This window comes from Dioscorea cayenensis, chromosome 4 (assembly GCF_009730915.1).
Source record: "Dioscorea cayenensis subsp. rotundata cultivar TDr96_F1 chromosome 4, TDr96_F1_v2_PseudoChromosome.rev07_lg8_w22 25.fasta, whole genome shotgun sequence".
Classification (NCBI taxonomy): domain Eukaryota; kingdom Viridiplantae; phylum Streptophyta; class Magnoliopsida; order Dioscoreales; family Dioscoreaceae; genus Dioscorea; species Dioscorea cayenensis.
In genome coordinates, this window is record NC_052474.1 from 20399996 (window position 1) to 20421717 (window position 21722).

General features: G+C 36.6%; 4 protein-coding genes across 4 annotated transcripts; all 4 read right to left on the reverse strand.

The window, feature by feature from the left end:
- Positions 1–720: 720 nt before the first annotated feature.
- On the reverse strand, positions 721–8844 carry LOC120259117 (far upstream element-binding protein 2-like). The gene is given in 8 exon segments (XM_039266654.1): positions 721–1928; positions 1930–2250; positions 6392–6508; positions 6633–6704; positions 6783–6878; positions 6995–7180; positions 7890–8086; positions 8421–8844. Coding segments are annotated over 8 exon segments (2271 nt in total). The 5' UTR covers positions 8776–8844; the 3' UTR covers positions 721–1001.
- A 2196-nt stretch (positions 8845–11040) lies between these two features.
- LOC120259337 lies at positions 11041–12164 on the reverse strand. The gene is made up of 2 exons (XM_039266927.1): positions 11975–12164; positions 11041–11818 (listed from the first exon to the last, which is right to left on the reverse strand). The coding sequence occupies exons 1-2, from the start codon at positions 12026–12028 to the stop codon at positions 11165–11167; spliced, it is 708 nt and encodes a 235-aa protein (XP_039122861.1). The 5' UTR covers positions 12029–12164; the 3' UTR covers positions 11041–11164.
- Positions 12165–15059: 2895 nt separating this feature from the next.
- Positions 15060–18906, reverse strand: LOC120259383 (TVP38/TMEM64 family membrane protein slr0305). The gene is made up of 7 exons (XM_039266974.1): positions 18410–18906; positions 18184–18236; positions 17395–17487; positions 17068–17291; positions 16365–16431; positions 15697–15807; positions 15060–15310 (listed from the first exon to the last, which is right to left on the reverse strand). The coding sequence occupies exons 1-7, from the start codon at positions 18846–18848 to the stop codon at positions 15287–15289; spliced, it is 1011 nt and encodes a 336-aa protein (XP_039122908.1). The 5' UTR covers positions 18849–18906; the 3' UTR covers positions 15060–15286.
- A 788-nt stretch (positions 18907–19694) lies between these two features.
- Positions 19695–21601, reverse strand: LOC120259225 (putative pentatricopeptide repeat-containing protein At2g01510). Its single transcript, XM_039266795.1, has one exon. The coding sequence runs from the start codon at positions 21570–21572 to the stop codon at positions 19716–19718; it is 1857 nt and encodes a 618-aa protein (XP_039122729.1). The 5' UTR covers positions 21573–21601; the 3' UTR covers positions 19695–19715.
- Positions 21602–21722: the final 121 nt, after the last annotated feature.

The window sequence follows — 21722 nt, forward strand, 5'->3', positions numbered from 1 at the left end:
CAGCTTAAACAGTATTTCGGAACTTTAATTTAATTAATTTTGATTTTAAAAATATTGGATTCACTATTGTTTTATATTCACTGATCCGAGAGTTGTTAAATATTTTTGAATTAAAATTTTATTTTAAAAAAAATATTTATTAAAATTTAATTGAATAAAATATAAAGTATTTGGTTGAGGAGAACATCTCTTTGGAGGTGTATACATCAAAATATAAACTTCAAGATTATTAACCATATAATATTACATGTTAATAACTAAAACCAAAAGAATAACTTAATAAAACCCTTCCAAAAACCCCAATAGTATATATATTATTATATACAGACAAACACCAATAAATATATATATTGTCACTTAATAAAAAAGAAAAAGAGGAAAAAAAAAAACTAAAAACCAATAGTTACATAGACGCAAACAACAATTGTGTGTGTGTATACAATATATATTATGTCACTCGACAAAATATAGGAAAAAAACGTAACCAAACATTAATAGTACATATTAAAAATGCCATATATAAACCCTTAGAAAAGGCCAAAAACAAACACAAACCAATAATAATATGTAGACATTATTATATAAACCCTTAGAAAAGGCCAAAAACAAACACAAACCCAAATAAAACATATGTATACATATATATCATTTAAAAAAAACCTCAAATATATATATATATATGCAACAATGTTCCACAAGTGATGATCTTCATAACCTGGATTTGTCAAGCAAGAAATAAAATGCAGAGATAAATTAAAACCATGAGCATGAGCTGTTCTGAAAGGAGTTAAGGGCATACAGCCGAGAGACAAAACTATAAAATCGCAAAGTATTAGATAAAAAGTGAAAATAAGTGGACAAGGTTAAAGAAGCACCGGAAATTGTTGTCCAATGACACCAAGACAAGCTTTTGACAACACATGAAGCAGACCTAAACTAGTTTTACCAAATGGAGTACCTATTGTAGCCAAGCTTTTCTATGTCATGATATCATGTTAACCTTAATGGTGGCCATACATCTGAGCAGAATCATACTGAGCACTGCCGTAGCCAGGCTGGGGTGACAAACTCTTTGTGTAAGTAGCCGGTGCACCACTAGGATGAGCCCCATAACCAGGCTGCTGGGTTGCCGCTGATTGATCATAGCCCGGCATGGTTGGCGGTGGCTGGCCATAACCGGCTTGGCCATAGCCTGGCTGGCCACTGGCCGGAGCGGTACCATATCCTGCATTTGGGGCATTATTACCATAGCTCCCATCAGTTGATACTCCCTGGTACCCATAGTTTGCATTGTTCGTGGCTGCCTGGTCACCATAGCCCGGCTGTGAGGGTGGGTATTGTCCGTATCCTGTCGGTGGGGCACCTTGTTGAGGATACGCGGGTGCGGGCTGTCCGCCTTGGCCATACCCAGGAGCAGTCTGACCACCATGTTGCGAGTATCCAGCAGGCTGCTGATTATACCCATCTACAGTACCAGAGCTTGGGCCATATGGCTGGCCATAAGAAGGCGGTGGCTGTGCTGGAGCACCAGAACCATATGGATATGACTGAGGTCCACCGGATCCATAGGTCGGTGTAGGCCCATGGTACATAGAATCTGCTGGCTGATTAGCTCTTGGCGGGCCATATGACTGTGGCACTCCCTGAGAGCTAACATCATATGGCGGCTTACCATAAGGTTGCTGTCCATAGCCTGACGGTGGCCCACCGGCTTGTTGGGAATAAGCACCTGATTGAGCACCCGTTGGTGGTTGTCCATAGTATTGGTGATTGGGGGCTTGACCATCATATTTTGGCTCATCATACCCATGTCCATAGGTCGGCTGGGCAGGGGCTGATTGTCCATATGGAGGTGGCTGGCCATACATTGGTCCTTGAGGCTGGCCATAATGGTAATTTGAAGATGGAGGAGCTTGGGCAGGAACATTTCGGTGGTTGGCCATCAATTGGTCGGCCTCCTTGACCATAGTAGTCATAGCTACCTGGCGGAGCAGAACCACCAGGCCTTTGTTCCCAGCCAGAGCCAAAGCTGCTTCTTGGTGGAGGCTGTTGGGAATAACCACCATATGGCTGGGATGGATATTGCTGGTTTTGCGATGGGTACATACCTCTCTGTTGGTAGTCATAGCCACCACCCATCTGTGATTGGGGTGGAGCACGAGGGCCCCATTGATTTGAGGTAGTGGGGCCACGAGCACGGAAACTTTGCTGGTTATACCCACCTGAGAGAGATGATGGCCTTGTTGGAACCTGATCAAAATAAAAATTTAATGAGATAAGATATAAAATATAAACTAAAACTTAAACCAAGCTTCAAGCCATAAAAATATCCCCCAAGTCCTATAAAAGATCAAAACTTCAACAGCATAATAAAGATAAAAACATAACTCAAAAATTAATCAGTGACAAAAGAGCTCAAAACAAAATTCTTAAAAACAGAGATTAATTGGACAGGAAAAAAAAGCATGACAAATACATATCATCATTCTAATGAGAACATTTATATATATATACAGAAATAAACACAATAACATACACATGAAGATGGTAGACACTGCATGAAGATTCAAAGTTGTAACAAACATGACAGACAACTGTCTTACTAGAAAGAAACCTGAAAAACACAGTCAAATTTATCCATCTCAACCAAAACATGCACCATCAACAACAAATGAATATCATCACAGCATAAGACAATACAGGAAACAAAAGCATTACATGCATCAGATATTGCTAGTGAAGTCTAAAATTATTCATAAGTCTACACATTAAATTATGATGTTATTGTGCAGCATAAGCTCGAATAATTTACAATAATCCTCACAATTTTTAGATAGAAGTACATCGCCTTCGATTGATGCTTCCAAAGCAGGAACACAAGGTCAATCAAAGTTCAAATGTGCAAAAATCAAACAATTCATACAAGACCCATCAAAAATTGAACCATATAGCTTGAAATAAACAAATGAGCAGAAGAAGATAAGAATCAGTCAGTTATGGCTAAAAAAAGGGAAATGCATCATCACATGAATACTCGTTCCTGATAAGCTTCATAAATAGAATATATTATTGCCATAATCAGAAAATCAGCTTGAAGATTTGTTAGGGATACAACAGTAACCAGTGAAACATAGAGGCATGCAGGTAGCATGTAAGGAAGGTCAACTGATATTCAGTTATCACTCATCAAATAGCAGAAAAAACTACAAAATTCAGGAAGACAGTTTACCATGTTGAAGTTTAGCATGGGAATATTTTTCATAACCATAGGACTGAACACTCTTAAGCTAGGACATGAATCAGAGACCAAAAACAATAACATATAAACAACTCTAACCCCTTATTGTGATGCCGCTCCAACAATAGATCTTAAAATAGGCAAAGCAATGGCTGAGTTTTACATCAAAATTCATGCGAACTACTAATCAAAATGTCACTAGATATGGAAGCGGATAAGCATTAGTATGAAACTCTAAAGATCAGGTAGTACTTAAATACATTTATGAAATGCTCTCTGAATGTTTCTGCATGCATTAGGTACTCAACTTTGAAAGTAAAAGTTTCAATGAAGACATGTTTCAAGGATTCATTATTTTGGAAGTATATGGCACGAGCATGAAAAATTCTGGTCACTGCTAAGGTTATGACAATGCTCTTGTGCGATATGAATTTGTATTCTAAGTCTCAAAGCAGTCTTACCAACTATTTGAATATCCTGCAATGGCAAGAGTTAGTGCCTGATATCCTTCTTCTGTAGATGATATTGAACAATGGAATTTTTTGCTACACCAGTAACCAATGTTGACCCCATGTGAAAGGTAAAAGCCACATCTGCATTATGAAAGCCAACCAATTCCAAATTGGCACCTTCAGAATGAATAAACCATGGTAACGGGCATCAAGTGAGTTTCACAAGGATCATGCAAGTATAGCGCAAGCCTTGTTAGATTTTATTCAGACAAAAGCTCTCATTCTCGAAGCATGGACGAATTTGCATGGAATTTTCACTTCACTCAGCTTAATTAAAGGTCATCAGCTCTAAAGATTTAGGACATTTCCAGGATGAAGAAATCTAAACAACACTTGAACACAAAACACGACGCTATATGCAAAGCTATGAAGCATACAGAGAACAGACAACATTGCATGTACATGTTTAAGGCTTTGTGTCTTAAAGCACATATCTAGGGAAACTATGGAAGGCATACTACATTGCTGGTGCAAAAACAGATATATTGAATGAAAAACAAATCATGAAAATATAAATGATAAAACCTAATGAACATGGGTAATTCTAAGGAATTCAGACAAAGGCAACTTATATTCATGTTACACCAGCATGTACACATGCACTACAAAAGAAATAACACTTGCTCCAGAAAATTTTCATGACATGTAGAGATTTTGCAGCCATTTAGAACCTATGCTTCTGTCCATGCAATTAATTTTTGGCATATAGTGAGCACACTTAATCTTCAAGTTGCAAAAGAAGAATTTGAAGTCAAACACTAGCATCTGAATGGAACTTCCTCAAATTCATCAAATAATTACATCCATTGAAACATGCCGTGTTCAACATGTAAGCAGGGTATACATCATATCCAAGCACAGACCAGAAAAAATCATGAATCAGTCACAATTTTACTTCAGAACATCAAGAGAACAGTAGGTTAAAGTGTCTGAAGTATACCTCTGACAGCCTCAGTCTTCTCCTGCTAATTCAATAAGTCAATAAAAAATTACAACACAACCGAAAAACAAATTTAACCGTCTAGTAAAACAACTGAATTCTTGATACCATAGACTCCAAAAGAATCATAATACTTGACTTTTCTCATTTTAATACAGGTAGACATTGCTTCATCCAGATTAAACAGTACCAGTCATTTAATTCCAAAACAGCTGGCATTCCATAATATCTAACTGCTAGAACAGATGTAAGATTTCTTGCACCCACTATCTAAACTGCCCATGCTAGACAGACTCAAGTAAATAAACTTAGTAAAATACAACTTTTAACATGCCACATCTAAGGCTCCCTTAAAAAATTTGAAAACACGAGTCAAAATCAATACTCCAGACATTATTTCCATATGGAACCAAAGCTACTAGTTTGCTAACACTGACCGTGTACCCAAAGATTTTATTTGCGCGCCATTTGGTACTTTGGGTTTAGAAACAGATGCACAATTCTATTCAAATATAAATGCAGCTATGAAGTTAGCGACAGGGCATATCTACAATTAATGAGCAATCAAATTATATTTTGGGATAGACTTATCCTAAGAAACTGAAATAATAAAATCATATTTCAGCACAACCAAAGATATGTGGAACCAATGTCCAGTGTTCTGCAATCAATTTGTTAAATTGTACCCTCATGTTAAAATTAAGTAAACCATCTCCTTGAAGTCTAGGTTCACTGTTCACCAGAGTACATGCCACTCTAGAATTACTCGAATAAATGCAATGAAAATTTTAGGATCTTTCTTAGTTTTGCACTTCAGAAACTTATGACAGAAATTTGTAATATGCAAAAGTAAAACCTATCAGAGTTACCAGATCACATAGGTATAAAAAAATTAGACAAAAAACACTAATGTAACGAAAGAATAACTTGGGAATAGAAATTGTCAACCAAGTCATAAGTTTTAACCATAGGAGAAAGTGAAGGAAATCAATAAAGCACAATTTGACAAAGAATTATTAAGTTCAAGGTATACATTGTGTAATTCTACATTTATACTGAGTTCTGGTTACAAAAAAGGATAGGTTTGTGGATGTCAACCTAAGCATATGGTCCAATGATATCAGTTAGCTGAGATTGGCTTATATCGGCACCAAACCTAAAGGTCTACCACCTTGACTACAGTGTCACAAATGTTAAACCAATATAAACCAATTAAAAATCAGTTATTTATCATAACCTACACATGACCATTAGATTACATACTAACTAAAAATTCTACGAAACTATATCACATCGAGTTGAAATATATGTACACAACCACTAAATATCACAATGGGCTGTCTGCAAACAATTATAATGAAATGTCCCAGCAGAATATTAAACATGCAGATTAATCCAGATTAGACATTGAATTCATGGCTTTATTGATAAACAAAGTTGTACATTGATTTTTTTTTTCTCACTAGAGATGCAGGAAAATGCAAGAATACCTTCTACACAACCTAATTAATTTCCATCCATGAACCTAAAGGAATAAGGAACAATTATGTGAAAAGCTAAAAAGTATTAGCAACGGTAACATAGCATAACACCGTTGATAGTTACCAGCAACCACATCACCAATTACCAATAGATAGCATATACCAAAAAGAAAATTCAGAATTAAGATATATGCTAGATGAATAGGTTCTATGAAGTTACCTGGTTCAAAACATCTTTGATCAATTCTTTTGCAACCTCAATTTGTCTTTTGTTTCCAGTTACCCGGACAGTCCTCTCCTTGGATAAATCACCTTCAGGAAGATGTTGTGGTATTAACTACAACACAAGTAAGAACTCCATAAGCATCAAGGAAAATATATATGAATAGAGTGTCAGGTACTAGGAGGAATGGAAGGAAAAATATTTAATGCATCTAACATAAGATGGGAACAAAAGATACCTGAATACGAGCACCTGATTTAGTTTGCAGATTCTTGATTGTTTCACCACCCTTCCCAATTACCAATCCTACCTGTATAATACAGAGTGGCACCATGTTACTGGAAACTAACTGACAATATTTATATGTGCACATCAGAAGAACATTGACCTTCTCATTCGGAACTTGTATCTCAACTTGCTCAGCACCAGTTTGTGTGGTGTCAAAACCACGTGCCACAAGTGAAGGAGAACCCCCAGCATCAGCCTAGTAAAACAAATTGTTAGAATAATTAGACTTGGAACCTAATATTGACCACTAAACAGTAAAAGCAACAGAAGAATAGAATATAAATAAAAAAACAAATATCATATGCAGAAAACCTCAGCAATAACAGCCTTAATCAGCCGTTCAGCCCTGTTGATATCTTCTAGTTTCCCTATAAGTTCCACAGGTCGAGTTGCAGAACGTGGATCAGCATCAGCATCCCTTGTGATTTGAATCTTTGCCCCAGAATTGATTTGCAAATTCTTGATTGTTTCACCAGATTTACCAATGAGAACACCAACCTAAGCAAACAACATTCATGATCAATTTCTGAAATGAAAAATGTGATCCCCATGGAGAAAACACATCAAACATAAAAACTATAACTAGTATGATCACCAGATTGATTTGCACTGTTAGTCATATTCTACTATTTTAAACCTAAAATAAAGACCAAATTCCTAAACAAGTTGCAAAATCAGCTCTTGCTAAGACTAAAACCAAGAAAATGGGAATGATTTTTCATCAATGGTCCATAGAATTTTATAAAGGACAGTCAGAACAAGCATAGAACACCACTGCACTCGTGTAACCCTGCTCAACATTACATGGTCTCAAGTAATTTATCCTGATACTGTAAATTTTATTACTACAAGCAATCCTGTCAACTACCACAATACATATGCTTGTGCAAAGCTTCACACATACAAATCAAATCCATTAAACTTTGTCACTTATTAATAAGGTGTAATGCCACACTTGTTAACAAGGATATGAAGAAATCCTACCAATTATAATGCTGAGAACAGTGTATAATAATAGACAAATAGGGGGTTAGAAATTATGTTCACCTAAAACTATACATCCAGGCATCTGGGCACCACTCAACAGGTAGCCCCTAATATAAAACAAATATTATGCGTATGAATAACTTGCATGATTGACCAACAATTAAAAATTATCAGAACAAGAAGTAACAAAAAGGGCATCAAAAGAGCACATAGAGAGCACCTTGTTGCTTGGAACTTCAATCTTGCGAGACGTTGAAGCCCCATAAGCAGAAGGATCATTGCCTTCCTCTGAAACAAGAGAATCAGGATTCTGAACATCCTCAGCATTCTCCAGCTCCACATTCTCAGCTGAAGATAGTTGTCCATTCCCAACTGCAGGGGCTTCCAGCTCATGTGCCTCGTTTGCTCCATCAACTGCTGCATCAACAAGAGGAAAAACATTGCTTCTTTTTCTTTCCCAACCTCTACATTAGCAGATAATAAGCTAAACTAACCTAAATCCAGACCTTTTTCTCTTGAAATAAACAACATGGTAATTTAATAAACAAAGAGACAAACACTGCCGATAAAAAACAGCATACAAGATACCCTGAGCTTGAAGCCCTAAAACAACGAAACCACCATCTGTAACCAAGACATATCACAATAGATCTCCAAAACGACAATCGCAGTAAATTTGAAAAAAAAAAAAACCCTAATCACCAGCCAAACATGATACACCAAAGATCAGGCAAACAAGAACACACAATACCTGCACCATCAGCATCGCCATCCACACGCTGCCGCTTCGCTTCACTCTCGCCACCATCATCCTCCTTCGAGGCCTCATCGGCAGGCGCCTCCAATATCGGAGCTGGGGCCGACTCGTCCACCTGGGGCTCCAGTTCCTCATGTTTCCTCTTGTGATCCGCCGCTAAGGAAGCCTCATCCTCCTCGGGCTTCTTGGGACTCTCCTCTCCGTCTCGAGTCTCGGGCGCCGTGGCGATGGGCTCCAGCGCTGAGGTGATGGGCTCTGGCGCCGTGGTGATGGGTTCCGGCGCCGAGGCCGAGGCATCCAGGTCGGTGGGTGGGGGGATCTCGGCGGCGGCGATCTCGGGCTCGGCCATTGGGAGGAGATCTCGAGGGTTTGTGCGATGAATTAGGGATAGGGTTTTAGAACAAAGATAGAGAACAAATAAAAGGGGAACAAAGAGAAGTGATATTTATAAGGGGACTATTTATAGCTAGGGTTGTTGGTGTTGATGGACTGGGCCTTTTTCTTTGTAGCTGGGCTCTTTATTTTTATTGTTGGGCTTTTCTTGGGCTTGATTTCTTGGGTTTTTTTTAAAAAAAATGTTGCTCCCTGAAACATAATGAAATTACTTTGGGAAGGCAAGTAAAATGGAATTTTTATCCGGTAGACTCGGTTCTGTGGTAACTACCACGGAACCGTGACTCAATTTTAGCCATGGATTTATAAATTTTATTATTTTTTATTATATAATCTAGGGATATATTGATAATTATCTTAAAAAATTCATGCTCTTTACTTTATGAGTTATTAAATCGAGGCAATCCAACAGATGAGGTTGAATCACATCTCGGTTCTATGATAACTATTATGGAACCGGTTCCGTGGGATCATCTCTCAGTAAAATGGGCCATTTTCGGAGGATGGTAACTCTTTCGCTTGACAAGTTAGAGATTGAGAGTGAGCGGATCAACTTGCTCTTACAACATTGGTTGGGATGAGTGGATTGTTAGTTTTGTAAAAATAAAAAAATAAATAAAATGATTCATTTGAACTGTAATAGTGTCCAGCTAACTACATTGCAAGAAAAAAATTTTATGTAAAAATTATTTAAAAAATAACATTTTTAAGAAGGTATATTAGAAATTATGGTTAGTAAGTACTTGGATGTAGTATATCTCGGCACACAAAAACTCAATTTCTCATGCTTCCCATGTAGAGAGACTGATAAGTCATTTATATTGGCATAAATATGTTTCTAAATTACAAAGAGTTAGTATAGCGATCTTAAGTGGAACTTAATTCAATTTATTATACTATTCCAACTAGTGAAACTTGGTCGTGACCTTCCGTATGAGCTTTTTGAAGTGCCCCATAGAAGGGGTGGTGCTTTAGAGCTCATTGATGCACGATCTCAGGCTATTAAAGTAAAAATAACATGTAATTTATTTGAGTTTTTGAACTATAAACTTTGTTTGCACTGCTTGCAATTTTATTTATTGCTTTGAGAACATTAATTGACAAGTCAAATTCATTGATACAAGATTGTTATATTTGGAGCTTGTGGAGTAAGCAACTCAAACACAAGAAGAGCATGACAAGGCCTTACTGCGAATGAAGCAGTTATATACTATGAAACTATGGGGTGAGAAAACATAAAATGCAAGGTGTATGGAGTAGGATCCCATGGATTTATTTTTTTCATCTCTAGTGATATCAAATCTTATTTACCGGTACATCATCCAAAGGCGGTACAAACTAAGATTAGAGAGTTGCATCAAACAATCATTCAATTACAAGATAATAATAAAAAGTTTTAACAGAGTCTGCTTGAAAATGAGAGAGTAGAGGGACTAATATCTAGAGGAGATGATGCGCTAGCTGAAGGATATGATGGTGCATTTCAAGACCAGGATCCTTCAACGCTCGCAATTTATTAATTAGGACTCACAACAATTTATACTGATGATCATGATGTTGGTCATCTAAATGACCTATAGTATTATTTGTCTTTCACAATAATTTATTTTTGTTTTGATCTTTTTAAACTTGAAAACGAATTAGAAATAGAAATTAATGGATTTGAAGTAGATTAGAAATGGAATTTTTAATGTCTTAATTCATTGCTAAGTTGTTTCTAATTTCAAAAATAGACCTATTTATGGTGTATGTGCCGCCCATCTCTGCAAATAACATATTCATCTACATATTTTATAAATCTCATATTTTTACATATTTTTACTTATATACTGTTGAGTTAAAGTACTGAGGACTATCACAATCTTCTTTGGGTTAATTTGCATGTTTAACTTAAAAAAATCATATAAAAATAACTAAACATAAATAACTAACATAATTAAGTATTTCACCTACTTAATGAATAATTTAACCAATTAATCATAGTGGCATATATATAAGAGAAAAAACATGGGCAAAAATACACACAATTATATTATTCATATATACAGTTCCCTTAAGAAAAAAATTGTACCCATAAATGCCGTTGGCTTCTCTCTCCCTTCTCTCTCTCTCTCTCTATATATATATTAATATATATACATATCTCTCTGTACATATATAGATACATAATTAAATTGATATATTTTCACTTTATCATGAGATTTATAAATAAAGAAAGCCATCAACATCTCTAATTTCATTCACTGATTATCTAACACATACAAACATTAACAAGTTACAAACACCAAAAGGTGAAAAAAGTTAATTAATTACTCACATTATTAATCAATCTCTATTAATATCAATCAATCATCAAACACTCTGAAAACTCTCTTTGATCTTCTCCCAACTTCTTGATGATGATGATGTTTATTTCCTTTGCCATTAATCTTAATAACTTCCATACCATGATCACCAATAGGCAAAATCACAGACTCAACATGAACTCCTCTCCCTCTCAATCCTCTCACAACTTCATGACCACATGATGATGATGATGATGATGATGATGATGATGATGGTGATCTTCTTCCTCCATTGTTCATGACCACAACCACTGATGGACCATTAGGATTCATGCTCAACTCCAAACCTAAAAGCAACAAACTCAAAGCACAACCTTGATTATGATGATGATCATTATTAATGACTACAAAGTCAATGTTGTGATACTGTTTGAGTACTTCACAAGGGTTGCCAAGTTTAAGGTCAACAACATGAGACAGATGGAGGTTTTGAAGGTGAGTTTTGGTTTGTTGGAGGGTTTGGAGAGAAGGACGAATGCAGAGGAGAAGACCTCCTGTTTGTTTTGCAGCAACTGCAAGGGCTAAGGTTGATGGGGAGATGGGAACAGAGGAGATGTCTGCCATTAATTGAGCTTGGTTTCCTGCTGCTAAAGCTGATATAAACTCCATGGATTTTGGTTCAAGAACCACTGAGCTGTTGTCATCTTCTTTGCACTGTAAATAATTAACCAATTTAATCAATAAACTAAATCATGCATGCATGCATGCATGCATCCATGAGTACGTGCATGGCAAAACTAGAGAGCTGAAAGAAAGGACAAAAAGATATAAAAAAGAAAAACAAAGAGAAAGAGAGAAAGGGAATAATACCAGTTGAAGAGTATGCATGTAAGCTTGCATGGCATGCAAAGGTGACCAAACCATTGTCAAATATATATATATATATATGTATTACAATCTCTCTTCTTCTCAAATAAAATCTGAAACACTTGCAAGCAAAGTATATCAAGTACAAGCATTCACCATGAAACCAGAATAAGCACTCCCTTTGCTTATTTATAGCATAAAATTAATATAGCTTGAAAACTTTTTCAAAGTGTGTTTGGTTTGCACTTTGCAATGAACTCCATTATTAACATGCACAAGCATGTGAAGTCCAATCCTTTTTTTTGCTTTCTTTTGTTTTCTTTTTGCATAAGATATGTATGGAATACCTTCAAGTTTCAGCTGGTTCAACAGCAGCCTTTTGACACTTGTTAAGAGGATGTCAATGGTGGTTGACACGTGTGAGGTGTTTTGCTTGTTTGACTCTTACATCATTAATGGTGCTTCACACGTGTTGGGTTTTGGATGGTGTGATGAGTTGGTGAACCAACAATGAAAAACCAAAAGTTTGGGGACCATGGCATGTGACTATGCCTTTACATCTTTATTATTTTGTGTGTGTACGTGTGGATGTGTTGGTTCTAATATGGTTATGTGTAAAGGACCTAAAGGTGAAAGATATATACATCCATATAATACATTTAATAATGGGTTGGTTTCATTTAAAATGAGTGGGTGTATTAAAAATTTTAATATTTAAGATATTTTTGATTTATTTTGATATTTGTCTGCCTGTATGTTTGATATTTTAATATCACAAGATTTTTAACGTTGAAGCAATTACCTCTATTTACTGTAATAATTTAAATTTATTTAATGTGTGTATATATATATAATGCTTAGGAAGATGTTTTATTTACTCCAAATTGATATGTGCCTTCTATGTCTTATCCTCTTCTCTTTATTTTTCAATTTTTCTCTAATTATAAATTTTAGTTAAATTGACATAAATATCTCTACAAAACTCTATTATTTATAACCTCATTTTTTTAAGGAGGTTTTGATATTTAAATGGTAAAATCTAAATCTCTCACATGATTATTATAAGATTTATAATACAATTTAAATATTGAAAAATGTACCTTCCACTCTTTCATGCTTGAAATTTACAATCCTACCATTCATAAATAATTAATAATAATAATAATTTTTGTTTTGAACAGTCTTATTTCAGTGAAATATAGTTCTGAATTTTTTTTTCTTTTATGAAATCATCTCCAAAAATATAGTTCTGAATTTACAATCCCTATATCTTCTTTTTTTTAATGAGTAATCCAGGTGTTGTTCTTAAAATACCTACTTGCTAACGAGTGTTACTATTATTCATTATTCAAAATATATTGTCAGAGCTATTGTATTTTGAAGTTTTTTTTTTAAATTTAATTTTTTTTATTAAAAATGAGCAATTAGACTGCTAAAAAAAACAGCGTACACAAACCTCAATAGAATAAGAGAAAGTAGGATCAGCGCACACGTGAGTGCTAAAATTACCTGCACACAACTATTACTCACACTTCTAAAAATGTGCCAATCACCTGTGATTCAAACTTTCAGCACTTATAAAAAAATTTAATTAAAGACTCCAATAAACCACTTCGTACGTTGAAGTTAAAACAACACTATGATAAGAAAACCTGCTTATAACTTCACAAGTCAACTTTTGCAAAACAAAACACTCTGAAGTGAAATGATCCACTTCTGATTTCACAAATATCAATTTCATGAAACAAAAACCACTCTAAATAAGCAAATGGACTGAGTTCATAACAACATATACTCTCTCTCACACACAATGCACAAATTGACCATTTTCATAAACACAGACTCACTAACTAAAATTGATGAGCAATATTAATTGATGGATACATGCATACAAACCTTCTAGCATAAATGCACAATCAATAAACAACCAAGCATGGCACTAAACAGAAATAAAATACACAAAAGTAAATCAAAATAATACATCTACAAAATAGAGATATTGGAATGACAACATCCATGCCAAGATTCTCAACACCAAGAACACTTAAATAAAAATGTAAATTATCTTATTACTATTTATACTCGATCATATTCCTAACACTTATCCTGTAAACTGGATGAATCATGGATATTGCACATTATCGGAAAATACACATCTTTGTCAAGCCAAAACTCATCTTCTCATTCGGAATGACATACTTCACCCTAACTTCACCCTAACTTCACCCTTTTATATATCCCATCTTCCATATATTTCTTTCAGTATAGATTACGGAAAAAAAGAATAATGAAATGGAAAAGACAACATATCAAATTGAGATTTCATGGCAATTGAAGTCACTATAAGGGCATTTTGGAGATTTCATGTCACCTGTTACATGTTTTTTCAATTTAGGGTCTATATAAAGATACTAATAAGGAAGATAAAAACCTGCATGTCCTTTTAAATATCAGCAGGGCATGCAAGTCCTTTTTAATCCATACAAGATACTACAATAACTTTTCCTTCAATATTTGGTACTATGAGTTTATAATTAAACTCTGATCCTGTAATACAAAAATTAATTAGAATATTATTAAAACAATTGAAGGTTATGGTATGACCTCATCTCTATTTACATAATATTTACAGGTTTTGATAGCATTATATGAAAAATAAGATCATATTCATAAATCTATATCATGATATTAAACATAGTTTAATTGCAGTCAGTACACCGTTAGTTAAATTACAATTGAAATAGTTCCAGCATTAGACTGGTTAAAAGTTGAAACTAATCATCATGTTATATAATTTATAATATATATATATATATATATATATATAATTTGAATTAGGTTCAAGTATTAGAAATTATTAATTAAAATGTTGATCAATTGTTCACCTTTCAAAACAACAAGCAAGGTTATGATAACTTCATCTCTACTAAAGTTGGTATTTATAAAGTGTGATGTACCTAAAATATAAAAAATGCAAACTATACTAATACAGTCATTTTGGTAGCTTATATAATTAGCAACCAAATGTGTGCTTTCAACTTGTTTATGTCTTTTCTTCTCATTCCATAAAATTGAAATAAACAACTAATGGCACCAACCATAAATTAAATATGAATGGAAAAAGGTGAAATTGGTGAGCATAATTACAATATTGTACATACTTAGCAATTTATATCCATAGCACATGATGCTCAGTAGAAAAATTAATCAGATTTTGGATAAATAAATGTAAGGGGTTCTAGGGCTTACAAAGTGATGGGATACCTCCCAAATATTTTACAATTTGTATCATGGAGCTACTTTCTTCCTCTGCATCTACTCAATGTCTTTCACAGCATCCTGCACCAATAATGGCAGAACTTTATTTCCACGAACATTGTAAATTAATGGAGTTCTTTACATGCCTGAATGTTTTTAAGCTCACAAAACTGGACAAATATGAAATATATTGCCATTAAGTAATACATTCCTCTGCGAACCTATTCTTACACTGAAATCACAGTCAATGAGCATTTCTTGATACTGTTCTCTTGACAATATCAAGAAAACACAGTTTAGATCACCAGAGTCAAACATGGACATATTCTATTCTCCAGAGAGAAGAATTTAAAAAGCATTCAACATTTATTTGAGCTTTAGACATGCAGTCATCTAGGTTAAGTAACAACCACTTTATATCAGAAATTTTTACAGATGTCTCATGCAATTAAGCAGCAAATGATTACCTTTGCAAGCCGTGTGACATAGGTTGCAGCCAATGCAGTAGCTAAGAGGCCTAATCCGAGTGTCCATAATTGGTTATTTCCTCCAAATACACCAAATTCTGACTCATCTTGCTGCAAGAAGAAAGAAACCTAGTCATGTCTTCTTCAATTTTCCATGACCATTTAACTTCACCCCAATATCCTGTTTTACTATGGGAATGATTATTTACACAAGTGGAATGCAAAAGTGATTACAAGTAAATTACTAGACTAAAAGTGAGTTTGCTACAGATTGCTCCTTTTTTTCCCTTTCTGACATATGATTTTCTATTCTGCTTATATAATATTTCCATACAAGCTTGCTCATAGAAGTGAAACTTAGGAGTTTTGCAATGTCATGACAAAGCAATAAATTTTGCATAAATTGGATTCCCTTTGCGGAAAGTTCTAGCCAAATAAAACAAATATTTGGAGCTCTTTCACCAAGAAATTGGTGGAAATGGGTCAAGAAGAGTATAAAATGTCACATTGAGCAGGGTCATGATAAACTAAAGAAACTATAGTAACTATAACGAGCCTTGAAGAAAACAAAGTAAACAATGGATATGCATATTACTATAATATAGGATCAGCATTCAAGAAAAAAGAATGGAAATTTTGTTCTGGCTCTTCATAGGTGGGATACTTACAATGATGGCTCGTCCAAATGCACCTGCACTCACATATGCCCATGTCCCTGGAAGCATGCCTAACCAACTGAACAGAAATTAAAGTTTAGTACTCAGTGTTGTCAAAAATGTTGGCGTTCAAGATGTAAAACAGCCATTTAGAGATGTTTAAGCAAATATTCATTCACGCGTTTTGGATTGAACAGAAAAGGCCTTTTCCCCTTCTTTAATAAATCAAATCCACAAAATACAATTTCATTATTTCATTAAAAGAATAAGATCCAGACAATGAAATAATAATTCTAGTAAAATAAATTGTCACTAGTACATTCTTTCTTGAAAATAAATAAATGGCCACATATCACCCATTTTAACATAACACTTTGTCAAAAGTCAGCCTCAAATCCACAACATTTGGGAATTAACGAAAGACTGTATTTTCATATGAAACCACTTAAGAAACAGAGAATTTGTTCAAAGGTATTCTTTCATCATTATTTGTGCATGTGTATGATCATTCACATAATTTCTCCTTAGTCTGTTACTTCCCGTTTCCCTTTTTCTCTTTATTTGCTTAAAAGTTCTCTTAATTTTAACATTCTCCGAGACTCCAACAAAAAAGAAAGCAGTATTCAGTGTGGTATTGAATCAATTACTCTGATATTGGAAGAATATAAAATAATGATCAGCAGTAAGATGTAATAAAACCCATCAACAAACTGACCTGCCCAATACATATGGGACAAACTTCACTGAAGTCAGCCCATATAGATAGTTTCCAAGAGAAAATGGAAGTAAAGGACTCAAACGTAGAAGGGTAACCACTTTGAAACCATTCTCTCCAATAGCTTTGTCAATTGCCATAAACTTTTTGTTTCCTTTGACCATTTTAAGAATGCGTTCTCGAGCAAAATATCTAGCAATAAGAAAAGATGCACTTGCGGCCAACTTAAAAAGAAGGCAAGAAAAATATAGTAAGGACTCAAAGCTGACTGATAATTTGCATATGCCAACACCAGCAAAATGAGAAACACTGCTTAAAGTAACTTACTGTCCCGCTGATAGAAACAATGATGGTACCTGTAAGGGTACCAAAAAGAAGACCTGCTGACATAGTCAAAGGGATGGCAGGGATTGCAAGAACCTAACATGGTATGAATAGCTTAAGATTAGCTCAAGCAATTATAACATCCTCATATGGATGAAATAAAATCTCCAACTTTCTTTGCCATATGCATTGTGCATTTACAAATCTTCACAGAAGTCACATGGTAAGGCTGCATTATAACAGGTACAAATAGTGTAGCATAAATCATTTGTCACATTTCCTCATCAAAGATTAAAAAAAAAAATATATGTTTATGACTCCAAAATAGAACTAATGGCCCTTTTAAGAAACTAAAAAAAAGTAAATTACCCTGATTTTGTGTTTCTTTTTGTGCATTGATTTTAGGTGGCAAACATCAAGCAAATAAAGCTGTCCTCCTAAACAGTAGACAAGGCTGCCATCTAATGCAATGTCCTACACATTAGCAGCTCTATAATCTGTGTGGCGCAGTTCAAGAAAAAAGAGTGTTCTGAAAACAAATATCTACTAAAATCTTATTCTTTTTATCTTTTTTTTTTTTTACTTTTCCTTTATTATTTTTTTTTGGTTGCCAAAAGAGTTTTTTTCTATGCCAGAGTTAATGAAGGGCATACATTATCTGTCAAGTCTTTCAATAATTTTTGTTCTGATATTTCTACTATTTGCAGAGAAGACAATATAACTAAGTAGATATGATTCAAACTGGAAAAAGATTCAAACAAACAAATGCTTTTAATTGGTACACTATCTTACCTCCAATCCAGTATAAACAGCTACAAACAGAGCGTATCCTGCAGGCCCATAACCTACACAAATAAACCCGATAAAGCTTAAAAATAAATCAAATTAAGCAATCTGTTCTTCCAAAAAGATCAATTTTTCAATGGTGAAAAAAGAAAAAAATCTCAGAGTCCATGAAGCAAGTTCTAATTCCACATTTCCCAATAATCGAAATAAACAGGAAGGAACTCAAAACTACCTTCGATGAACACAGAGAGCTGATTGAGAAACGCGTTGATCTGTTCCTTATAGAGAAACCCAACAGCCCCAACCCCTCCGATGAGTCCAACAAGCAAAATCCCAGCCAGAACACTGCCGGCGGCGACGGTCTCGCCGCCCAGGCCACCCTCGGGGCCGTCAGGGCCACCAGGGCCATCGGATCCGCCCTTGGAGTTATCAAACTTGAAGCTTTGTGGGACATTGGAGGAGGCCTTGCGGAGAGTGGGATTCTTGGTCTCCTTGAGTGAGGAGAGAGGGCGGAAAGAGGGGAACCGGCGGGTGCGGATGGTGGAGAGAGGGGAAGAGAGGAAGGGGAAAGGGAGGTGAGGGAGAGGCGACGAGAGGAGGAGAGGGATCATTGGAGGCAATGGAGAGGGAGGAGAGGAGGAGAAGGAGTGAGAAGGGACGCCATGAAGCATAGGATTGGGATGTGGAATTTGGGGGATCGAGAGCGAGAGCGAGAGCGAGATCGATGGAGGGAAGCCACTCGAACATATCGAAGGAGTAGCTTAGCCAGGCCTTTGGGAGAACATGGTTTTGCCACGTGGCCTTACTTCTTTTTACCAATTAGGTAGTGACACGTGGTTATTATATTATATATATATATATATATATATATATATATATATATAACCTACTTATTTGGTGACTCAATTTTTTTTAATTCCTATTTTTTTCATCATTCAACTAAAAAAAATAAAATATTCTAATTTGGTCACTAACATGAAAGTCTTCTCTTTTAGATAAGTCATTCATGCCAACAATATTACGATGATGCTAATTACCTCACTTGCCACTTGTTATCTGTTATTGATATAGTAGGATTATAACCTTATGTTGTTGAAGTGGTTAGTAAGATGATAATTCATGTCAGCATCATCATAAACGCCGTTGGTACAAGTGACTCAATTGGAAAAAAAAAAATTTAAACGTTAGTATTCAGTGGCTCAAATAAAAAAATTTTTGAAAATTTGAGTGACTAAATAAGAAGTTTATTCTATATATAAATCATTGTTAATAAATTATTTTATAAATTAAAAACAAAAAGTAATAGTTCTCATGTGCCTTATTGTTAAAGATATCTCATATTCAAATTTTTAACGACATATATACATTAAGAGATCGTTAACACTTTCGTATTTATTTGTCCTTGAAATCCATTCAAAGGAGATGCATGTCACATTAAAAACTAATTGAGGGTTAAATTAACATGTTTAAAAGCTTTTTATTTTTTACATTTTAAATATTTGATGTGTTTACTTTAACAATAAAATACATAATAGAAATTACCAATAATCTCCACAAGAACAAACCCCGTTCTCCATGTGATGAAAAACATTAGCATCTCTTAGCACAACCTTCCTCCCATAAACCTTTGTCACCAATTTCAAAGCAGTGTGACAATCACCACACACCCTTAGATTCTTGAACACCCTTATCAAAGCGCCACGTGGCAAGACCACAAGCCCAAAAGCCACAGCCAACTTCTCACTATGATAAGCTAAGCCCATTTCCCCTTCCTCCCCGACATCCTGCAAGACGTTTCCCGTTTCCGCCACGTACCCCGTTTCCCGTATCCTCCCCATCATCTCATCCACTTTTGCGTAAATCTCCGCCGTCCGTGGATGCACGTGATCCTCCACGTGGAACACGTGCACAACGCCTCCAACCTCCATCCAGCTACACCCCGGCTCCTTACTCACTCCTCGCGCCTTCATCAACGCTCGGATCTTCGCCACGTCACCCCATCTCCGTATCTTGGAGTAAATGTTGGATAATAAAACGTACGGCACAGCATCATTTGGCGCAATCTTGAACAAAATCTCAGCCGCACGTTCCGCCACCTGGAGAGCGAATCCACTGTTGAGATGAACCCGGCAACCCGAGAGTAACGCCTTCCAAACCGTCGCATCCGGCTCGAACCGCATCCGGTTCATTAACCGAACCGCTTCCTCTATTTTCCCGGACCGGGCTAACAAATCGATCATACATGCGTAGTGTTCCGGTCCAGGCTCGATTCCATGAACCGGTTCCATTGACTCGAAGTAGGATCGACCGGGTTCGACCAAACCCGCGTGACTACACGCGAATAGTAAACCGATGAAGGTTATATAGTCCGGTTTAGACCCGGTTCGGATCATTTTATCATAAACATGAACCGAGTCGTGACCTCGACCGTTTTGAGCTAACCCGATAATCAGAGCCGTCCAAGTGATGGCATCGGGATATGGGATGAGATCGAAGATGAGCTCTGCGTCGTCGATGCAGCCGGTTTTGGCGTACATGGTGAGAAGCGCGTTTCCCAAAGAAAGAAACGAGTGGAAACCGCGTTTCACGCTAGTGGCGTGGAGCTGGCGGCCGAGTTCTAAGACGGTGAGCTCGGCGGAGGAGCTGAGGACGGCGGCGATGACGAAAGCATCGAGATTCACGCTGGAAGAGAGCATCTCGAGGAAGAGATCAAGGGATGCAGAATGAGACACGTGGCGGGCGGAGGAGGTTAGAAGGGAAGTCCATGCTACAACGTCTCTGTGAGGCATTTCGTCGAACACGTTGCGGGCGGAGTGGAGCTCGCCGGACTTGGCGTACATGTCGACGAGGGCGTTGCCGATGTGGGCGTGGCGTTGGAAGCCGGACCGGAGAAGGAGGGAGTGGATGGTTTGGCCGGTGAGGACGAGGGAGAGATGAGCGGCAGAGTTGAGAGCGGAGGGGAAGGTGAATTCGTCGAGTGGGAGGGCTCTGTGGTGCATTTTGACAAACAGGTGGAGGGCGTCGGAGTGGAGACCGGAGCGGGAGGAGGAGACGATGAGGGCGTTCCAGGAGATGGAGTCGTTGGGGTTGGTGGAGTTGAGGATGTGGTATGCGGCGGAGAAGTGGGAGCATTTGGAGTACATGGTGATTAGCGAGCTGAGAATGAAGGAGTTGGAGTCGAGGCCAGTGTGAATGGCGAGCGCGTGGAGCTGAAGACCGAGTGAGAGATTGCGCTGGGCGCCGCATGAGGCGAGGATGGTTGGGATGGTGTAGAGGTTGAGGGGTGATCCATTGGCGAGAAAACGGTGGAATTGTGTGGAGTTGGTGGTGATGGAGGCGGTGAAGAGGAGATGGGATCGGAGATGGTGGGAATGGTTGAAGGAGAAGGCGAGCATGCGTTGCGTTTGTGTGGAGGGAGGAGGGTTTTGTTGGGGCTTTTCGTCGAACAGGTGCTGGCCATTGTTGCTTGTTATATGAGTAGTGTTTAGGATTAAGAAGGTGAAATTGAATTTTTATCCTTAAGTCCTTTTAGATAAAAATATTTT

Excerpts from the sequence above, each read along its gene's own strand:
- LOC120259337 (XM_039266927.1), bottom strand. The coding sequence starts at position 12,028 with ATGGTTTGGTCACCTTTGCATGCCATGCAAGCTTACATGCATACTCTT. Across the intron at positions 11,819-11,974 it reads ACATGCATACTCTTCAACTG|TGCAAAGAAGATGACAACAG; the intron begins GTATTATTCCCT and ends AATTATTTACAG.
- LOC120259383 (XM_039266974.1), bottom strand. The coding sequence starts at position 18,848 with ATGCTTCATGGCGTCCCTTCTCACTCCTTCTCCTCCTCTCCTCCCTCT. Across the intron at positions 17,488-18,183 it reads CTGTTTATACTGGATTGGAG|GTTCTTGCAATCCCTGCCAT; the intron begins GTAAGATAGTGT and ends ATACCATGTTAG. Across the intron at positions 17,292-17,394 it reads TTGTTTCTATCAGCGGGACA|TTGGCCGCAAGTGCATCTTT; the intron begins GTAAGTTACTTT and ends CTTCTTTTTAAG.
- LOC120259225 (XM_039266795.1), bottom strand. The coding sequence starts at position 21,572 with ATGCTCGCCTTCTCCTTCAACCATTCCCACCATCTCCGATCCCATCTC.